At 39.5% G+C, this 21,282-nt stretch overlaps 1 protein-coding gene across 5 annotated transcripts; it reads right to left on the reverse strand.

Annotated features, from left to right (window-relative positions):
* Nucleotides 1-4,383: 4,383 nt before the first annotated feature.
* Nucleotides 4,384-21,231, reverse strand: EDARADD (EDAR associated death domain). Of its 5 annotated transcripts, none has more exons than XM_032102255.1 (6): nt 21,126-21,231; nt 16,918-16,976; nt 15,669-15,708; nt 12,645-12,733; nt 9,807-9,852; nt 4,384-7,337 (listed from the first exon to the last, which is right to left on the reverse strand). In XM_032102255.1, exons 1-6 carry the CDS (start codon nt 21,154-21,156, stop codon nt 6,961-6,963), a joined length of 642 nt encoding a protein of 213 aa, XP_031958146.1. In that variant the 5' UTR covers nt 21,157-21,231; the 3' UTR covers nt 4,384-6,960. The 5 variants fall into 5 exon arrangements, with proteins under 5 accessions (XP_031958146.1, XP_031958143.1, XP_031958142.1 ...); XM_032102252.1 differs by having other exon boundaries at nt 12,645-12,766; XM_032102251.1 differs by having other exon boundaries at nt 12,645-12,766; nt 16,918-16,979; nt 21,126-21,216.
* Between the last annotated feature and the right edge of the window lie 51 nt (nt 21,232-21,282).

Below are 21,282 nucleotides of genomic sequence, written 5' to 3' on the forward strand. Positions count from 1 at the left end.
CAGCCAATTTCAGCTGAAGCAAATATAGTAGCTATTCTTGGCCATAAGGTAGCATTTCAGCGAGGACCCTGTTACCACTAAGAAATTTTACCTGCCTCTCCTGCCCCCACTACAAGAATTGGTAGAGGAATATAATCACAAAACACCAGCAGTGCAGGAGCTGCTACTGCACATCAGCTGCTGCCATACTCAACCACTACTCAGCCTGAAGTACAGCTTTTATTAACTTCCTGCTTATTTTCAGCAATAATAAGTGATGTCCAAATCTTAAATATTCCCTTTTTGTACCAAGAATTGTTTTGATTCATTTCATTGAAAACTGAACTGTGGTCTTTTACAGATTTAGCTTTCCATTCTCTCTTTCCACTTTGGAGAAGAGAAAAACTGGTCCCCTGACACAGCAGTATCAGACCACAACCCAATAAATAGGACATACTGAAAGTGTCTAGCACCATTTTACACTCATAGCTGTTGGAGCTATGTTGCTGAGTCTAATAGTAACAGTGAATTTAGTTTAGATAAATATAGTGCTTGCTGAGTGTTGTCAACACAACTGTATTTGATATAGTTTGTAATAATCACTTCTATAATTGTACCACGCCTCAGTGCAAGCTTCTAACAGCAACATAGGCCATGCTAATAACATGGTCGCTCAGAAATCTGGGAAAATTGAACTAAACTGATGCCCAGGCACTTTTTAAACTCTTTTCCACATACTCAGCGAGGTAGCTTAACAAATACCACTTCATTGGATAAAAACAAAGGGTACAACCACAGACTATTTTAAGTCCCCCTGTAACTTCTTGGTAAAGGAGCTGCTACATTTGCTCCTTTTTATTGCCATAAACATCTCATCTCACATCTGCACTTCTCCAAAGCAGAGGGCCACAGGGTTGCATCCAACCTGCAACAGACACAGCAGCATTACAAGCTGCTCTGTGCTTTGCAACTCACTCACCCCAGCAGTGCTCTGGCTCTTCTAGATGCCTTAGCTCTGCTCCTGCTCTCCTGTCCCTCTCACTTTTCAGCACAGTGCCATAAAGTATATGGCTACATGCTATCCTACTTCTTCAAAGGGGACTTCTCAAGCAGATCTCCTGTCCTTGATGCCAAGCCTGTAACCTGTGCCTCTCAGGGTAGCAAGCCTTGGTCCAAGGTCAAGGAGAAAACATACATAGTCACACTTACTTAGCCCGGTATTTTATGTGCACAGTTCCAATTATAAAATTTCCATCAATAATGGAATTCCCTAGACTTGACACAAATAAACACTAGTCTCCATTAAGAAACCTGCCCAGGGGAGTTACTCTCAGCTAATTTTTTTATGTTGTTGTGTCGTACCAGAATAACTGTAATTTTTCCCTAGTGAATACAGTACTACAGGCCACAGGGGTAAAGCCTCTAGCACACTGGACTGTTCAGCAGTGCTTTTGTGCTTAAGGACTACATATGATCTCAAAAGACTGACATTGTTGTGTCTTCCATAGTTTTAGTGGAGCTGTTTGTGCATTACTGATGGAAATTATTGCCCTGGCTTCTTTGAAAGGCTTTAGATTCAAAGAGGACATGAGTCACCACCTCTTGGTACACCAACATGAACACTTCAGTTGACAGCCCAGCTGGCTCAGCTTTTACTTAGCTACAAGTTAAACAGTGGCCTTCCATAACTCTTCCTTGATATGTCACTATTTAGTTCCAGTGATCATTCAGATCTTCCAGTTTTCAGTTTAAAGCTTACAAATCACAGGGAACAAAACAAAAAGTCGTGGTTTTTTTAATGGGCTTATGGATTCAAAAGTTTAAAATGCTACTGCTACTGCAGGAACTAACAAGTATTCTATTTTTTTTGTTGCAACGCCTGATTTTTAAAGGAAAATGTGGAAGAGAAGCGTAAGAGCAAACAAGATACAGAATAGACATGAGGGCCAAAGGACAAACAAGATACCAAGAAGTCACTAGACTGTTTGAAAACCAATTATAGGCCATATAAGCCTTAAAATATACTCACCCCTTCTTTTTTAGATTGGTGACACAACTCTAGGTTTCTTGAAGTAGTCAGGATCACTCCTTCATTTGCACTGCAATAGATAAGAGAGCAAACCTGTGCCTGTGGTTGCCCTGTCTGCACACCCTGCCATACCTCCACCCCCAGGTGCCTGTGCCACAATCTGCACAATGATGCAGTCCCTGCCTAACTAGGGAGATAAAAACCAGGAAACATCATGCATCTGTGCAAAAGGAAAAACTGTGATGTTCTCCAAACTGGGGACTGTGACCAAACCCAAGATCCCTAGAACTCCACCTTCATCATCCTCATGCAGTTGCCCTAGGATCTCCCTGGTGGGTCTCTGAATTTACAGATGAGCTCACCTGCCCTCAGCTCTCCTGCATTTTCAAGGGAGATGTGCGAGGGCTGTAGTATCACCTCTCACCACGAGATGGTAGGTGTTTCCTGATACTAGAGAGGATCAGGCTTTTAATAGACCTTTGAGCTAGTGAACTTCTCAGCTTCAGAGAAAGCAGAGGCAAAAATAAATTAGGACAAAATGAAATCTCTTAATGGGACTGTGAATGAACTGAAGTAAGGAAACCTTTTATATATACATATATATATATAGAGAGAGAGAGAGAGAGATAGTGCAAAGACAAAAATAAATAAAGTTTAGGCTCAAGATATTTTTACTACTGTAATGATTTGGGTGCCCCTTTCTTATCCTGGCTCTTTCTGTTAAGGAACTTTTCATCAACAACATGAAACTTCGGTTATTTTTGGAGACAAAAAACATTCCCAAATTAAATATTGGGTAATCTTGAAGCAAGCTCATAAAAAAAAGAAAAAAGCACTTTCATGTGGACATATAAAGTTGTGTATCCATCCCATGCTGTACACAGATACAAAAAGTAGAAAGATGTAATTAACTAAGATTTTCTTGCAAGGAAACTACTCTATATACATCAGAAGGAAGAGTAAGTTAACACCATAGACAATTATTTCTCACCAATTATTTCTAACAGAAAGAAGCTACTTCCTCATCTCTTCTATAATCCACTTAAGGCCAACTGACCATAGCCATGGAATCAAGACTAGATGAATGCAGGGACTAAGAAAAGCACTTTTCTGTCAAAATAGGCAACAATCTCAAGTCCTCTGCCCTTCTGTCCAAAACCAAGCCAAAATTTAAAATGTACAAGATATATTGAAAGCAGTTTTGAATAACTAATTCCTTGGCCTTCATGGACGGAAGAATATGATCTGCTGCAAAAATTACACAAGTAGTCTGCTCTTTAATTTATTATAAATGCCATGCACTTTCTTTGACCTTGTTTAAATACTTCTGCTATCTGACAAACAATTTCCAACTATGTCTGGCCACAGGTCAATGGTGTTACCCTAGCTTAAAGAACCATAAGGCAGAATTTACATTTCTTTCCTCTTGCTAACAGCTTGACTTGGAACTGTGGGATGCCTTTTGAGACAGTGAAAAATATGCAGTCTCTTTCACAAAGCACTGTCCAGGCCAACCTGCAGCTCTCCAGTTTTCAGTAGTGGTTCAGGAAGAACCTTTGGTTTACAGTTTCTGTACAAGTTATTTCGAAGCAAGCATCTGGGACCATGCTGACTACCCCTATCCATTACATTAGGTTCCAAAGGACAGTCCCAAATCTATCCTGCATTCCTCTCCACAAATCCAAGGGGAGTGCATTCAGAGAGTAAGGCAACTGGGCCCTGTCACCATTTTACTGGGGATACGCCACAGTTGTCCTCCCAGGAAAACTAGGTTCTCCTGGAGCACAGCACCGTAACTTTGCCATTGAAGAACAGTTATTAAGCGCCTTATGTCTTAGATAAGGTTGCAGAAATGAAATAATACAGTGGTTTGGGCAGCTTCATAGAAGCTAAAATGGGTGGCAAAGGCCACTGATCATCCTGCAGGCAGAGAGACAGCAGGCAAAAACCTGGAAATTCCTGAAGGGAGAGCCGGTATTATACAGGAATAGGAGAAAGATATAATGGAACAAAAGTGATAGCCTAGTAGAGGTTTTTAGTGTCCAGTATCAGATCGGTTATTAATTCAGGAAAAGTTCACCCCTACAGGTTTCATACCTCTCTTAATCAGTAACTCAGCTACAAGTTTCTAAATTAACATCTTTGTTCATCATCTTATCAAAATCAACTCATTTTTCATATGGAAAAGATTTAAAAATGCATCTTCCTTTCTTGAACAGCAGTATCTGTTGCAAACATAAGTGCTTTAAGGTGCCATGAATTTCATCTAGAAGGTATTTTTTATACAGCACAACTAATTGATAGTTCAGTAATTTCAAGGTGACTGGTGAGAAGGAAAACAGCTGTTTTCCTAGCTGTAATAAAAACAAATACAATAAAGTCAAACACTGACAATCTATATTTCTTCTAAAAATAGTACACATTATAACAGAAAATATAAGAATAAATTGAACACTCAGAACCAATATCTTGTAAACAGATATAAAACTAAAAAAAGAGTGTGTACCTCTCCATTTCTGCCACACAAAGAGGGAAAAAAAGTATTTCAAGTATAGTAATGAGTAATCCAGTGTGTGGTGAAGTTTAAGGCTAACATTTTCAACCTTCAGAGCTGAATTTATACAGAATCCACCTATGAACTCTCAGAAGCAGCTTTATTTCCATCAGATGTGAACTCTTGCAGCTGACATTGACTTTTGAAGAGCTTCAAGGGATCAAACTCATCTTCACAAGACAACAGAGTTTCTTCAAAATTTTACAAGTTTTAGCCAGAAGTCAGGAAAAGGAGTCGATTTCAGTTGACCCAGGAATGCTACTGCATCATTTCATATTCCCATTCTGATTCTTATGTGATTCTTCTCCTAGCTGGTCTGGATCTACCAAAGCAGAGCATATTATAATACCACACAGATATACCTGTGGTATGTTATGGGAGAGAAAAGCTGTGGGCATATATGCCAGCACTCATCACTCAGAAGAACAAGTTAACATACAGACATATGATCCTAAATCATGCATGGAGTCAGCCCAAGGTATGGGAATTATGTTGGACAAGCTGCAATATGAGCTCTTTGCACGTAGGCAGTGGATGCCTCTGCAGGAACTGAAAATAGCAGGAAGTCCAGCCACAGCAGTAGTCCCCAAAGCTGAATCTAGAGCATCTAACTCAATACAGAAGATTATTTGCAAAAGTAACAAGCTGACAGACATCTATTGGGAAATCCCAGTTCCTAGGAGAGAATCATGAAACACTTGAGCTGCAGCCCCAACAAGACAGAGCAGTAAAATTTCCTCCTTAAAATACAGCTAGAAAACAAGAGTTCTAAAGAGTAGCAGCTTTTTTTGAGGAATGGTTAAAAAAATTCATTACAAATTTCAGTCTTTTATAAAAAAATTTAAAATTCAAACCTCAAATTTAGGTCAATCTCTTTACCCTGAAACAAGACTTTCAGCTTCTTGAAGTCACTAAAATAATTTTATGTCAGCCCAGAACAAGTGCCTGACAGTGAACAAGTGCCTGACAGTGAAAATGTTAGTCTTTACTTCTAGCTCCTCTGTAACCATATCTCTCAGTATCTTCAGTAAAGTGTTACTAGAGGCTCCTTTTCAATCTCTTACAGTAAGAAACTCAGCATACAGCATTACAGTTCCCTCAGCTTTGCTACTAATTCTTACTATTTCTACTCGAGAAAAGTAAACAGTGTATCAACCTGCACCCCATTCTAGTTTTGCCCCACATCTTGACCACTGCTTTGGTATATACACCTATGTACATACTATATTGTCTGACACGTCAGAAGAATGGTAGGAAAAAGGACAATTTCTGAAACATTTAAAATGTAAACAGTGTAATTCAGAGCATCAAAATCCTTTTAAAAAAATCAGTCTAAATCACTGTAAGTGCTTTAATAACCATCCACCTGGGCTGTAGGTGAATTCAGCTGTTAATTTTTCATCAGAGTGGCTTTAATCAAAATATAGTGCTAGTTTCACACAAGAGTGCAACTACCTTGGTGTGGGACAGAATGTAGGCCAACCCACAGGACTGTAAAGAAAACCACAGCCAGTGAAAAGGGAAGTTACAGTCAATAATAATGATACCCTATGGTGCCATCACCTCGCACTGCAAAGTGAGAGGCATTTGATACGTGCACTCAAGAGCGTACACTGTCTTCAAACCTTTGGAAAGTAATTTCAAGCATAGAGCCTTTAAATTGGTTCTTTTGGCCCCTAAATGTTATGGGCTGAAAAGTCTCTCTGAATTGCATGATTTCTTCTTAGGGTAAAGATATGCCCTATTATGTAGTAGCATATGAGTAATTATTTTGTTTAACATCTGTTATTGTTTAATGCCTACTCTTGTTCATAAAAGAGACTTAATTTGCTCAAATGTGATGTTGAATATTCAGTTAATTGTAACATGCAGATCCAAATTACTGCCTGGAACATTGAGGTGTTCCTGTGCCAAAAACAGTGTCACAAAGCTTAAAAAACAACAAAAAAGGAAGAAAAAGATTCCACCTCATCTTGTACTAGGTAGAACATACAAAATTGTGGAACGGCTACCAATAAGGCCAAGAGACTTGCCTTCTAACAGTGGCTTTCCCCAAAAGCAACAGCACACAACTGATACGGTTCACAACTGCTGCAGTAAAAACACTGGTCTGGCCTTTTGATTCCTTTTCGGTTCAGGAAGGTTGTGAACAGCAGCAAAGAAACTGATGGTGTGTGCAGACTCAAGAACACAATCTGGATGATTCCATCCACTTCTGGAAGGTTATCTTTGCAACCCTGAGGGCATAAAACATACATTTGTGTATACAGTAGATAAAGCTTACACAGTATACAAACCCTCAGTACAGGCTTTCTCTCTCTTGCAAGGGAAACTTCCAATGTATTAGTGGTAGCTAGTCCCAGCATTTAACACATACAGACTAACAGCTTTCTTTGACCTAGAAGTCATTCTGGTAAGTTCTGTTCCCTCTCTTGGGCCATTCCTCCTCCACCCATTTCAGCAGCACTTTCACAACATCAATTCTCTTATAAAATTTACAGAGATCAATCAGCTGCTCCACAGTCCGGTCACTATTCCGTAGCAAGAACTCCAAGGTGGGACTTTGGGGCTTTTGTTCAAGGAAACACAATTCATCATAAGTCATCCCCCACTTGCTTGCTAAATTTCTCCAGTTTTTCACTGTTGGATGGCAGGGATCCAGCTTTAGCCTCACTGTGTACAACAAGTCCTCATCATTGAGCATGTCACTGATGGTCGGTGCACGGAATAAGCACAGGGAGCAGGTGACATTTTCCTTGCAGGTTTTCTTGAGATCTGCAGTGAAAACCATTACATGGGAAGAAATTAGGATGTATTGCTGTGGCATCATTGGGAACAAAAAGTTAAAAGCATAAAGGATTGAGGAGTATTATGTTGCTTTGAATTGCTTCTGAAAAAGTCAGAATAGTGATATGCAATGCCCTTCCTTATGAAGAACTCATGAAATTAACTTTCTAAAACTTCTCTCTTCATTACGTTCAGTGGCTTCAATCAAAAGGACAGTAATCTTGAAAGTACCATATTTATACTTTTCTATAAAAGACATAGGATTCAATGCAGTGTGTGAGCTAGGATAGTCCCCTTTTTTGTTTTTGGAACCATGTAGCTTCCTTGAATCTGCCATACCCCCACTTAAATCACCAACAGGATTATGTGTACATTCTATGCATCTTGTATTTGTGTGTTGTAGAATGAAGGAAACATTTCTGAGCTGCTGCCTTCATAACAACGTGAAATATGTGCACCAGGAGAATCTCTTCTGACAGATCCAAACATAACTAACATCTAGTACTTTAACACAATGAAAAAGTAGAAATGTTCCTCTGCTTTGTAAGGGCTCTTACAATAAAAACTATCCCTGTTTAACCAACAAAGCCTATTTTAAATGTATATCATGAAAAGGAATACAGTGCATACTCCTCCATGTGTGAGAAAAATAAAAATACCAGGTTGCTGGAAAGTGGTGGTGTTGTGTTCTTAAATCTGCATCAGATACTGAAAATTGCCATTTAGAAATCTCTTATACACCATAGTCAGTATCTCCCCAAAACTGGGAACAATGTGGTGCTATCAGACTATATTATATAAAAATAAGCCATAAAGGCATGCAGAAACCAGTTCAAGTCATACCTCTAGTGAAACTCTAATACCAAGACCTTTAACATTGCAGCACTGTAGGACACAGTCTGAGCATTTGACTGCAGACCTTAACTCTCCCTGCTCCTTTTTGAAAGCAGGGAGAATCTGGTATTTCCAAATAGTAGATAATGGACACAGCCTAGAAGCATTTTCTAAAGTTTCTGTGCTCCAGCCTCATTGTACAGCTTGAAATAGGGAAGTAGCTAGTCCTATTTCAGACAAAACTCTGAAAAATGGGCTGATAATAATCCAAAGATTGATTAAAAACAACAGAAAACAGTGACACAGAATTTACAAGTGCTGGATCAGAGGCCTGAACTGTATCTCTGGCAAAGAGCAAATCTTAGAGCCACCTACTCATAAGGACCACAGCATCTGTTAAGGCTGTTTGTTTGTGGGGTTTTGTGGTTCTTTTTTTTTTTTAAATCATGAATTTATTTTCAGTAATTATTGTCAGATTGTGTGAAAATTCCAGAATATAATGCCTGCATGCACTTTGTATTCTATTTTTAAAGAAAGGACAGGCTATTGTTATTTTTGTAACATTGTTCATAAGATTGCTTTTTTAGCAGGCCAAGGACAACTTCTGAAGTTTTCAACGAGTTAGGACGTGCAGCAACAACAGCGCTGCAGACACATAACTCCATACAAATGCTTAGATTCCCTGTTAAAGGGAAACATGTTCTGGTGACATCTTGCTCACCGGTATTCCACAGGCCTTGCAGCTGTTCTCTACAGGAATATGTACGTTAACTCTTCTGTTCTTCTTGTGCACCCTAAACTCTTGACAAAGTGAGACAAAACTTGCTTGCTTCATTCATACCAGCTTTACTTACACAAACAAGGCAAAATGAATATAATCCAATCAAATTTCTGACTGAGCTTAGAGGGCAGGAGAGCACCCTATCTGAATTTAATCTTATTTACTCTGGCAGGGTTGCCAGCGTGAGTTTCATCCTCCAATAGAAACAGTGAAGAGAAAGGGTAAAGAAAACACCCGTCTAAAAAGGCACAGATAGAAGTAAACAAAACTAAACCAACCTGCTTCTTGAGCTATATCATCTGCAAGACTATCAAAAGCATCATAAAGAATCCTGCTTTTCTAAGATGCCCCTGTGTTAGACACTGACAAGCAAATGAGGACCTACCCAACTAATTGCATGATCCTAATGCTACCTGATAGGCAAGCTTCTTTACTAATAAGAAACTCTCCATTTCTTACTGTTAGACTAAGAGAACTGTATATCATACACACACACACACACACACCCCCAGCAGCAGAACTCACACAATTATGGGATAAGCCCTCACAGCCTACTGCCAGCTTCTCCTCCCTCCTGACAGCTATGTACACATCACTTCTGAAGGCAGATGTACTAAACGTATTTGGAAAGCCCAACTTACATATTTTGTATGGTCTGCATTATTGACCACCATCCTCTTAGAACAAAAGGGAAGCTGTAAATGACACTGGTAATGAAATGAGCTCCATAAGCATTAATTATCCAGGCAGTAATTTGTTATGACAAACAGCAGTTTTTAGAAGAGCACTTTCAAATAAAACCTAGGAATAAAATATGTAGCACAATAAAGCTGACATATTACCTGAAAGTGATTCGTCAGTATGGTTTTGTGTGTCTTTGTCTTCTGGCTACAAAGCAGAAAACAAATATAAAGTCAAAGTAAAACAATATAATTGAACACCAGAATAAGTATTTGACTAATTTACAACCGGCAGGAGATTACTTAAAAACTATCAAGCTACTTGTAAAGTCAGACAGGGAATATACATACAGTTTGAGGAATTACTAACAATCTGCAGTCTTTGCAGTCTTTTCAGGCAGCATTTCCATGCTGCAGCTCATAAAACTGCCCTGTTGGTTGTATGCACTGAACAATAGCATTTTTATTAATGATATGCTATAGCATTGCATCTTTTGACTAAGTCTCTCTTGAGCCCTCAACAGCTATTTAACAATTCATATGGTTTGATTAAAAAGATTTTTAAATGTTTTGCAGTATAAAACCCAGTAATTTTGCATGTAACAAGCAGCAGTAAGGGATTGTTTCGTTGATCTAGGCAAAGTGGAGAATATTTTCTACAGACTTCTTTACATACATAGGAAGCTTTTATAGACAACAGGTGGACATGAACATTCCTGCGGCTCATATCTAACCCTCCTCCTGTTTGAAGTTAACATTCCCTCAATGGTGTTTTGTCTGCTAATTAAACATACTGAAATTACTTAGCAGCCTGAGACTGTAATACACATTATAACATTTCAATTCTACTACTTAGCAACATCAAAAAGCTGGAAGGACAGCCCCTTGATTGTAGAACTGTGGGGAAACTGCAGCTGCCCTTACTTTAACTATGCAGGTGTGGAGCCAGGTGAAATAGCTTTCTTCTGCTGAGGATTTAAAGATGAAAGTAGAAGGGGATTTTCCCCTTAGATAGCTGCAATGAGGTATTGTTGATCTTTTTGTATTGCGTCAATTCTTCCGAAACTATAACAGCAGGCTTCTTAATTTTGCAGGTTGTGCATACAAACACAAGCCAACATATGGGTAACAATACAGTGTAATAAGATACTCTAGTCCTACCTGCTACACCTTCTTTACTAAGAAATCCACTAAAAATAGAATACAGGCAGTTTCAGTTGCTGTGCTGAACTTGCATACATTCACAATCTAATTATAAAGAAGGTGAACTCTCTCCAAAATATTTACAGACTTTGTTAAGAAAGGAAAAATTTGCATACTGTTTTCAGCATTTCTTTACTCCCTGAAAACTGCAAGACCACACATGCGATATCAAAATGCCTGGTCTCTGCTCAAGAGAGATCTAACACTGCGCATGCCAATTGCAACTGAATAAGCCCTGCCATTATCTTCTTACTTTTCTACCATGGCAGCTTTATCTGGATAGTGCTTTTTAAACACAAACTTGGCCTTCATGGCAACATGTGAGCACCTGAAGTTTAAGAAAAATTAAATCTGAAGTGCCTGATTACAGTAATTGTCTCCACTCCCACAAATTCCTTAAAAAGGCAGAATGTTATTACTGAGCTTCAAGGAGCAAATTCCCAGAAGGGTAACTCTTTGGGGAGAATGAGGAACTACCCAGCACAGTTCAGCCTCCCCAAAGATCTACTTCAAAAGAAACAAACAAGCAAATTTAAAAAAAAAAAAAAAAAAAAGATACTGTTCACTTAACTGCCATCCTGACCTTCATTTCCCAGACTTTATCAAATCACTGAAGTTCAAACCTTATTGTGAAAGCCAATGCCTTAGTGTCCTTATGTCATTATACATGCCTTGTGAGGCATAAAAAATAAGAAAGGGTAGTACTGCAAAAAGTACAAAGAAAAGCAGCAATACTTACCTGTGCCATACATCTGTTTTCAAAATTCATATTTTCACTGATCAGTCATTATCCACTTTTATCAAGTCAGATGTACTCAGGTTTATTCAAGATAATTTTCTTGTAATGTAATTGCAATAAGACATTGTAGTGGTACTGCCCAGGAAATGAAGGCATTAAGCAAGAATATTTTTTGCCCACGATGAAGATCCAATCATCCCCCACAGGTCTAATCAAAGCCATAAACTTATGCACAGTCTGAAGGTAAGCAGAAAGTTTTCCAGCTCTGTGGAACCATTAACACCCTAATACACCAAATTATCTTTACAGTGATTCTAAGCTGCCAGTAAATGCTCTCTCCTTGATGATGGGAATGAACAGTTACCTCCATCATCTGTGAAATGCATACCAAACCCATGTTTGTTTCTAAAGGAATTCAGCTGGGACTCTGGCATTAGGAACTCCTTTTAATTCTTCATCTTGCTGGAAAATGCTCATTCATTTCTCTTCTCCAAGTTTTCTGCTCAACCCAAAGAGAATCAATTTGAAATTCAGCAAATAACATTCACTTGAAAGATGGTAACCATGGAGCATGGGAGTCACTCAGCATTGCCCTTCCTATGGCAATGCAAGATTTCACAAAAAGTGGACAGTGTTTCAACTATGGGAAGAGCAGCGTCCCAAAATCAAAGCAAAACAGTCAAATGCCTCCCTAAGGGCAAAATCTAGGATTCCTTGCTTCTTCACTTCTTCTCTGCCTGGCTTTATTTTCCCTGGAAGGAGGGACAGCATGTATGACAAAGCCTTAACTGTTTGCCAGCTCTTCTTTGGAACATCTATACATTGATCAAAACCTATTTAAACTAAAATGTACAAGTTAATGAAAAAATAATCTTTTTTTTGCCCTTCTCCACAAAAGCTCCCTTCATTAAACTCTTGAAAAGAAAGCAAATTTCTGGTCTGTTTTACTGAATAATTTTGTGCTCTCCAGATATCGTCTGAAAATACATTTATTTGTTAACATACTTACTTCATTAACAGCAGTAACTTAGTTCACATTCAAATATCACTTTTCTTACCTGTTGGATTAGGCCAGAATCTGATGTAAGGGTCTTGATGTTCACAGATGCAATTTCCAAAGTAACTTGATCTGTTAGGTATTCCTCATCTAAGGCAAAGAGTGTGAAACACTGGTCTTCCACTCAAACACAAATTTAAATAGTAAGACTATCAAACATAAATTATAGCATAGGTGTCTAACATACAAAATTCAACTCCATATCATGATCAAACACTGGGAATTGCTAGATTAAAAGCCCAAAATATTAAATCAGCAGAGCCTGTAACAATCATGCAGAGCATGACTGTGAGAAGAAATATAATCCTTGCAGAGATTAGATATTAGAGTAGCAGTTGTTTCCTAAACAAACACCACACTATTTTTAAAGCAAGAGTCATGTTCTTCTTTCAGAAAGCTGACTACAGAATATTAACTGAACCAATGCATCCAAGTAGGCTGAAGATGACTGTCAAAGTCACTCTAATTTTTGCTTTGCTTTTCTCATCACACTTAAAAAGACAGTTAAAACATGTACTGCATAAATATTTTCCTTTTATTATGCCCCTTGGTGAACTGGACTCATCCTACTGATTTCTACTACACAGGAATTTGCTGAAGCACTGAAATAATCCATTTCAAAGCATGTTTATCAACTGCCCTGGGAGTCCACTGAAAAGCACAGCATTCCCTAGTACAGCACAAACTCTGTTAACCTTTCAAGCATCACTTCAGCCCTCAAAATGGGATACAAAGGATACATAAACCCTTTGTGAACCTTGTGCAAAAATGGACAAATTTCACTCTGCATGATTAGTAAGGTCCTCCTCTTTAAACCATTTGCATAATTCCCCTAAGTCAGGTGCTGACCAACCATTAACACAGGCTTAAAAAAGGTTATATTCTACATGTTTTCACATACAAGAACGCTCCATGGGGGTGACTACATTTGTAGTGCTGGTATGTTTCCATTTGCTGTTTGTTTAATGGTAAGATCTCATTGAAGAACTTCTATTATCTTCATGATTCATCACAAAACAGAAAGAAGAAATATTTTCTTATCTCACTCAAGAAATTGATCTGAATCAAAGAATTTATCCTTACACTTGAAAGAAAAAGAAAATCAAAAATCATGATTTTCCTCTTTTTCTGGTTTTATAAGACTGTTGAAAGATATTTCATCCCCAGTCATGTCAACGTTTAGTAGAGGATCATCATTATTCTTTATGACAGTACGTCAGAGACAACAACAAAAAAGCCCAAAACAAAACAAAGTCTATCTAAAAATGCAGAGCATGAGAACCAAAATTGTGGAAATAATATGTGTGAAATTTGTTCTGTATTTGAGTGGAAGTAGAGTTATCAAATCATGATAAACACTAAGGCAACCCCTACAAGACAAAAAGTTCCCTCAACTCCATTTTGTTTCATATTCAGTAAAGGGTGCCAAGAACTATAATAAGTTATGGCTCCAAAATGGCCCATTAATTAATTGGCCAATAAAAGCAACAGACAGCCACTCTCACCACTGTACTGTCTGTTCAATCATTAACTCTGAATCAAACATAATTGCGTGTTACACAGAATCAGACCTGCACTTCTGTTACAATTTTTAGTTCACAGACTCATACTTCTAAGTTTCTATTTTTAATAGAAATAGCTATGAAAAGCCATTCTCAGGGAAAAAATTAAATTCACAGAAATGAACAGAATACTAAGAGGTATTTGTATCACATTCAACTTCAAAGGGGAAATGTCAAGCTATATTAGTAGTTACATCTTCTTACACTTAGTAAGAGGAAGCAAAAACGAAAATTAAATATAAACCAAGTGCACTTCCTTTTTACAGGAAGTGCTGACCTTTCTACTTATGTCTTAGCTTTCCTTTTTAAAATAGATGCATTTAGAATATGCAATTTTGGATTTCAAACAACCTTGACAAATTTGAAATTTAGGAATTTATCTAATTAATTTTGAGGAGGATGTAATGTCACAGGTGAAATAAAAAACAGGACATGGAAAAGAATGTTCCAGTGTAATTGCTGTAGTGCTAATAAACAATTTTGAAGGACCAAACCACCTGACCACAAATAAACAGAAACTAGTTTATGATTTCGTATAGTCTTCATCCCACATTATCCTTCCCTGCTGAGCAGCAGTTCTGAAGAGTGCTCATTTCCTCTGTCTGGTTTTCTCAAGCCCCAGAATAATCTCCACCCTTTCTTTAACCCCCAGTGGTATACTGCTCACACTCCTCAGCAGAAGTTTCCGGTGTGACTAGCCTGGTTTCCCGTGTCTGTCCCACTGTAGACCTGCTGTGCAACACAGGACAGAGAACACACTACCTGCAGAGTGCTTTTCAACCAAGCCCCTGCCAGTGCATTCCCTGGACAAAGGTCAATGGTGAAGCCGGGGATGACAAGAAAAAACCCACCCCACATGTCAAGGAAACATAAAGAGGATATTCACACTGTGTAATCCATGTATTTGACTTCAGAACCTGCACTCCCTCACTCCATTTTCAGCAAGGAGAGGCAGGGACTTGTGTAGAGTGGGCCTAATAGTAGGTTCCCCAGCAGATGGTATTAACACCTGCTGAAGGTAAAAGATGGCACTAAGAGTTGCCTGGTTATAAGGCTGGGAATGCAGTCAGAGGCAAAAGACCTGGAAGGTATTTCTTGATTGTGTTTCTAGCAACATGAAGGCAGCGGTAATCCCTTCAAAGTCACCATTACGATGTCTACCACCTGTTGTCTGAACCCTGTCTTTCAATGGCACCACTTTTTTTCCTTCCAGACTGAGAACCCAAATCTTATGATGATAGTTTTAGACTAACTTATAGATCAAAACTAAGCTTTGAAGGAAATTTCAAAAGTTAGATATACACAACAAACTGACCTTAAAAATAAAGAGGGCATTACATTTAAAACATAAATATCTAGCAAAAAGTATGAGTATTTCAATCTGTTGGGTAACACCACTGGTTTTTTTGCAGATAACAACATAGATCAATGATATCTGAATAAACAGAATTCAAAATACTTACCCTTAGGTACTCCTGTGTCTTGGACAGGATATTTTTCAGTCTGTCACAAAAAGGCAAGAAACACAGATGTTCGCTATTTTGAGTGTAATTATGCTGACGAAGGAGTATATATATATACACTTTCTTTATGCAGTCTTCTAAGTGCATAATTATAGTTGTATCTCTCAAGTCGCTACTAGTTGATCTGTTCACCGTCAGATACAGTAACACTTGTGGGAACTGAGATGCTACTAACACTACTGATTAGTACATGAACGAGTAATAGAGATTGCGGCTTTGCTACAGTACTTTTAAAGCTATTTTTAGTGAAAAAGCAGAGTTTAGGAAAGAAGTTTTCTACTGAATTAGTAAGATAATCTTGAAAATGTAACTCATGCCAGGAGGAACAAAGATGACTTCAAATTCTCTTTTAGCATATTAGGCCTTTAATAAAATGTTACTGCATTGAAAAAAAATATATATTTTCCCCTTCTGCTCTAAACTTACATAGCTGATTAAGATGCAATAGGAAACTTATTACCGAGTTTAAGGAAACAGCTACTGATTCCCAGGCATGACATAACTTACTATTGTACCTGAAGTTTACCGCCTTCCCTGTGGCCCCCACCCTTATGTGAAAGTAGGTTTGGCTTTTATGGAAAGCCACATTTTTAAAAAGTGTTCATAGAATTTCGTACTACTTCTAGTCCCACCTCGGCACGGGACTGGGATGTTTGAGATCCCGACACAAGCGGTGCTCGTGCGGCAGCGAACACCAGAGGGCGCGGTTTGGTCCCTCCCGAGGCGCAGCCGCGCCTGCCTAAGGCACCGCTCTCGGATCCGACCTTGCCATGACTTCAGACCAGCTACAGGAATAAGAAGAGCTTAGTACTATTGAACTTTTAAGCCCTATGTGGGTTTTTTTATCCGTCCAAACTGTATAGACAGAAGAACATCAGCACCAATTTGTCTCAGTTGGGGCTTTTATAAATTAAAGAGATGGCACTGCCACAGCCTCTGGAAGTTATCCCATGGACAGCTCCACTGATACCATCCAATTCACCTGATGCACCTGTTGGTATGTTTACTTACACTTTAACTGCACAGGTTAGTAAATTAAAGTTTGTTTGTGCAGTCAAACAGATAAGCAAAATCTTGTATATACACTCACAGTTTGAGTTAGCATCCTTGAATGTTTTTTCTCACTGCTGCATTACATAACCATAGAGAGCTGTAATGATTTCAACCGCACTAGACCAGAAACACATACCATTGTTAAGGAAAGAGTGCTTGGATCCGTATCCTCCACTGGCTCTTTTGCTGCATGATCTGCTGGAGATAAGAAAGCTTTATCCTTGCATAATCATCAAAGTCTTTCTGCCAATTCATATTTTGCCTCTTTGTCTGACCAAGATAAAATGTAACAATGCAGCCATTACATACATTATGTCATATTTCCACAAGAAAACATGACAAACTGGAAAATGTCAGAACTACTAGCACAGAGATGAGAGACTACATGCAACAAGGAAACCCAACTCTACCCTAACAAAGATAGACTTAAATTAAAATCCTGAATTATTTTTGTGAAAAAAATCACAAAACATTTCAGCAATAAATAACAAAATACAGTAAATTTCTTAAAGCTAAGTTCTGTTTTCCTATTGACAGCATTCAATTTTTTCCTCAAAGAAATAATTCAAACAGGAAACAAACATACCCACTACAACAAAAATTAATACTATAACAAACACCAGATTACAATAGAAAATTTAAGATACTAATTAAAAAACAGTTGAGGAAAATATTAATTATTTGTATACAATAGAACTATAAACTTCAACTATATTAATATCAAAAGAAAAACAAAATAAATCTTCAAAGTACCTGCAGGTGAATCATGAAATGTTAACCCCCCTAGCTAAATTGACAAATACTAGTGGGGTATTGACCACAAGTGCACAGAGAATCTGAAACAAATCTCATACAGAAGTCAGGATTCACAAAACTACGCCTGTAATTTAACATCATCCTGCCATATTTTTGAGAAGTCTCTTCTGTTGATAAGTATAAATGTTTACAAAAATAGAAAAACATTTTAAATTATGTGGTAAGATCTTCACTCTTGTCACTCTTACTCTAAAAGTCACTTACTGGAAGTACACACTAAGTTTTCAGCTGCAACCAGTAAGACATGATTGTAATCAGTATTTGGTGATTACCTTCTTTGGAATATTAAAACCAGTGGATTTAGAGTCACAGAAATTAACTACAAAGCACACAGTACAAACAGTGAGCCCCAAAACAGAACAGAAGTTACACAGACACTATTCTAACCAGCTCATATTCAGCATAATTGCTTATTTGGTGACCAGCTCCTACAAATCCACTCAATACAACAGAACAAGCTGCAGTGCTAACCAGTGCAAGACAGCACAATAAACTGAAAATAAAAAAGGTGGCAGCAGTGGGACAGAATTGTTCCCCCTCTTGCTTCTGTGAGGCAGCCGCACCAGCAGCAGTTCCTGGGTGTCCCTGAGATTTCAGGTAAAGCCTTTCTCAGTGCTAGAGCCCCCAGGAAATCCACAGGCATTGTCCAGGCAGGTGGCACATGATCAGAGGGGTCAGATGAGAAGGGCTGAGCACAGTCTTTGCACACTGAATGTTTTTAAAAGGCAGGGGCATATGAAATTGCAGATGAGCATTGTTCACACTGCAAATTAGGAAGCCATATACAGAAGAGGAAAAAAACTCAAAACCAATCTAAAACCCCATGTTGTCATGTGTACTTTTTGGTAAATATGAAATCCCTGCTCCAGAAACATGGTATTAACAAAAATGTTCTGGATAAAGCCTGTCCTGATAGCAAGAGTCAGCACAAACTCTCAAATGCAGAGAGGTTGAGAGTCACCAGGATATGGGAAAATAAAATAAGCTGGCATAAGACATTGATTGAGAGTAGGGCCAAAAATAGAGGCTCCCTAGTGGGAACTGTAGTGGAAAGCTGCAGAGGAACCAGAAATGAAGCTGGGGCAAAGAGAAGCCCACCTGGTAAAGGAAAACTGAAAAACAAGGAGGCACTGGGAGCCAAAGAAAGGTTCTAGGGAAGAAGGCCAGCCCAGGCATCCCTAGTCTCACTGTTTTACCAACCCAGTGGCAAAGCATGCACTTTATTGTTGGTTTATTCTGGAGGCCTTTCAGCTCCTCTTTACAGATTCTTAGATGAATTAAAAAAAAAAAAAAAACAACAAAAAACCCAAAACAAAACAAAAAAAACCCCAGCCAAACAAACAAAAAAAACCCCTGGAACTTCGTTTTTCCCATGTCAGAGGAGCCTTGAGGCAGATGAAAGCAGACCCCACAGAATGTCCATGCCCTGGTGAATCTCACTGGCTACTGTAGCTATGGCAAGGGCTCTGTCCCCTGTCCTCTGTTACATCTCCAAGACACAAAGGTATATTTTGACACTGGTAACTTAGTTTCCACAATCCAGAGGGAAGCACTGAAAAAATTGGAGAAGCTCAGAGAATACAGGCATTTGAAATAAGGACTTCACAGACCCAAGGGTATCTCTACAAGAGGTGATGGGGTACAGGGTGGTACCTCTGACTCCTGCTTTCTAGGTCTCACACATAAACACAGTCATGGGAATCTGTGACTCTGCATGTTTCTTGCTTAGCATCCATCCTGAAAAGTATTTTAAAATTGTATTTCATTTTCTGTACCTCAATTGCTTCCCTTTATTTAATAGTTCTTTATGAAGAATAGTAATTTCCATTGTTTTGTTTAGGTTGCAGAGCACTACCAAGTCCCAAATTTTTTTAAAGTGCCGTGTATGTATATTTGCACCTAAGATTAAAGGCTCTACGTATTGGGTTGCAGATGATTCACCATGGTCCTGTTGACCACTCATAGTAGGCAAATAATCTTAAAACCACAGACCTAGTATTTTATTATGAATAAGGCAATTAGAATGTCCCTTCCCTCTTCCCCAGCATTCCACAGCTCGTGTGATAGAGCTGGACACAGGTGCACAAAGCAGTAGGGAGGAAAGTTCTGTTTATCTCAGATGTAAACCATCCACAGTTTTGCATGCTGAAAGGCCAACAGGAAATGAGGGTATCATCTGACTGACTGTCTGATTTCACGGTTACTTTGACAGACAGCTTCATAACAATACTACCTGGGACCCCTCACAAAATCACTACCACTCTACTTGCCACTGACACAACACAAACAATAGAAAACATTTAACAGACATAAGTCAGGTTCAGTGGTTGCTCCTGAAGTTCATTTCTGCCACACAGCTCAGCAGCTGCCACAGCTCTGCCAGGGCCCATCCAGTATGACCAGTCTGTAAGAAGAGTGGCAGACTCGTACCAATCCCCACCTTTTCTCTCTGTTCAGTACTGCTACTTTAATGGGGATGCAATGCTCTGCACTTACCAGTGCAAACAGTTTTTCTGCTTTTCACCCTTGCATTAGAAGGAAGTCTGAAAGTGAGTTTTACAGACCTCAGCATTCTGACCTTTAAGCAGGAGGGGGTTCACAAAGCATCAATTAGCTGAGATAATATTCCCCTCTGTTACAGTTTTTCTCTGCAACACAGTCTTGACACCACCAGTAGTGAGTGAAGCACCTAAGGTCGGTTGTAGTTACATACTTCAACCATGCTCGTAAGACCTTTTTCACACCAAGGCTGGGCACACACATTAAGAGTTTTCACTTACCACAACTTAAACAAGTGATCACTCTAATACTAATGTTGCTCATAGAGATGAACCCTTTGATTAAACCCAAATGAAAAATGTTGACTAGAAGCAATAGATGAATTTCAGATGTGAATAGGAGGAGAAGATACGGCAAATTATACTAGAATATTCAGTATCCTGAAAAGTTTAAGTCCATCAGCACTTGTGCATTTTTGTTTACTGTTAACTACTCAAAACTTTGTCCCTATGTGAGCAGATAGGTATGGAAAAATCTGTAATGCTGGCACCCCACAGGTGAGGTAGTTAGAAGTCATTTGCACCCTTACCATTACTATGTAAGTTAATGCGTGTGGACTTTGTAGCCACCCGAGCTCTGGGATTCTAAGTTAATGTCTTTGAAAAAGGTCTTTTTAACATGCTATTAACCAGCGCAAACTAACTTACACGCTAAATGCTGGAGCAGGCTTCGACATGACAAGTTGCACTAAATCACACCAGCAGAGCACATGATAAATTATTACCATACTTAATTAGCGTGTGCGGAGGGGGAAGGGAGCAACTAACAACCTCTTTTCAGCCCGGCCGGGGCTACGCTCCTCACCTGGCTCCCAGGAGCCGCGGCCCCGGGTCTGCCTGGCCCGGGATGGGCGCCGCGGGCCGCACCCCGTGCATCGCCGGCCCCGGACCCCTGGGGACCCCGGCAGCGGCCGCCGCCCCTCGGGGCACCCCCGCCCGCCCGCCCGGCTCCCCGCGGCGCCGGCCTCACCTGGGGGCAGCGGGTCCTGCGGAGCGGCCATGGGGCGCGGCGGGTCCCGGGGCGAGGAACGCGACGTGCCCGGAACCGCCGCCCCGCCGCGCCGCCCCCTTCCTGCGCCGCCCCGCCGCAGGTAGGGCGCTCCCGGGAGGGACTGAGCGGGGCAGGT

Source organism: Corvus moneduloides, chromosome 3 (genome assembly GCF_009650955.1).
Source record: "Corvus moneduloides isolate bCorMon1 chromosome 3, bCorMon1.pri, whole genome shotgun sequence".
Taxonomy (NCBI): Eukaryota; Metazoa; Chordata; class Aves; order Passeriformes; family Corvidae; genus Corvus; species Corvus moneduloides.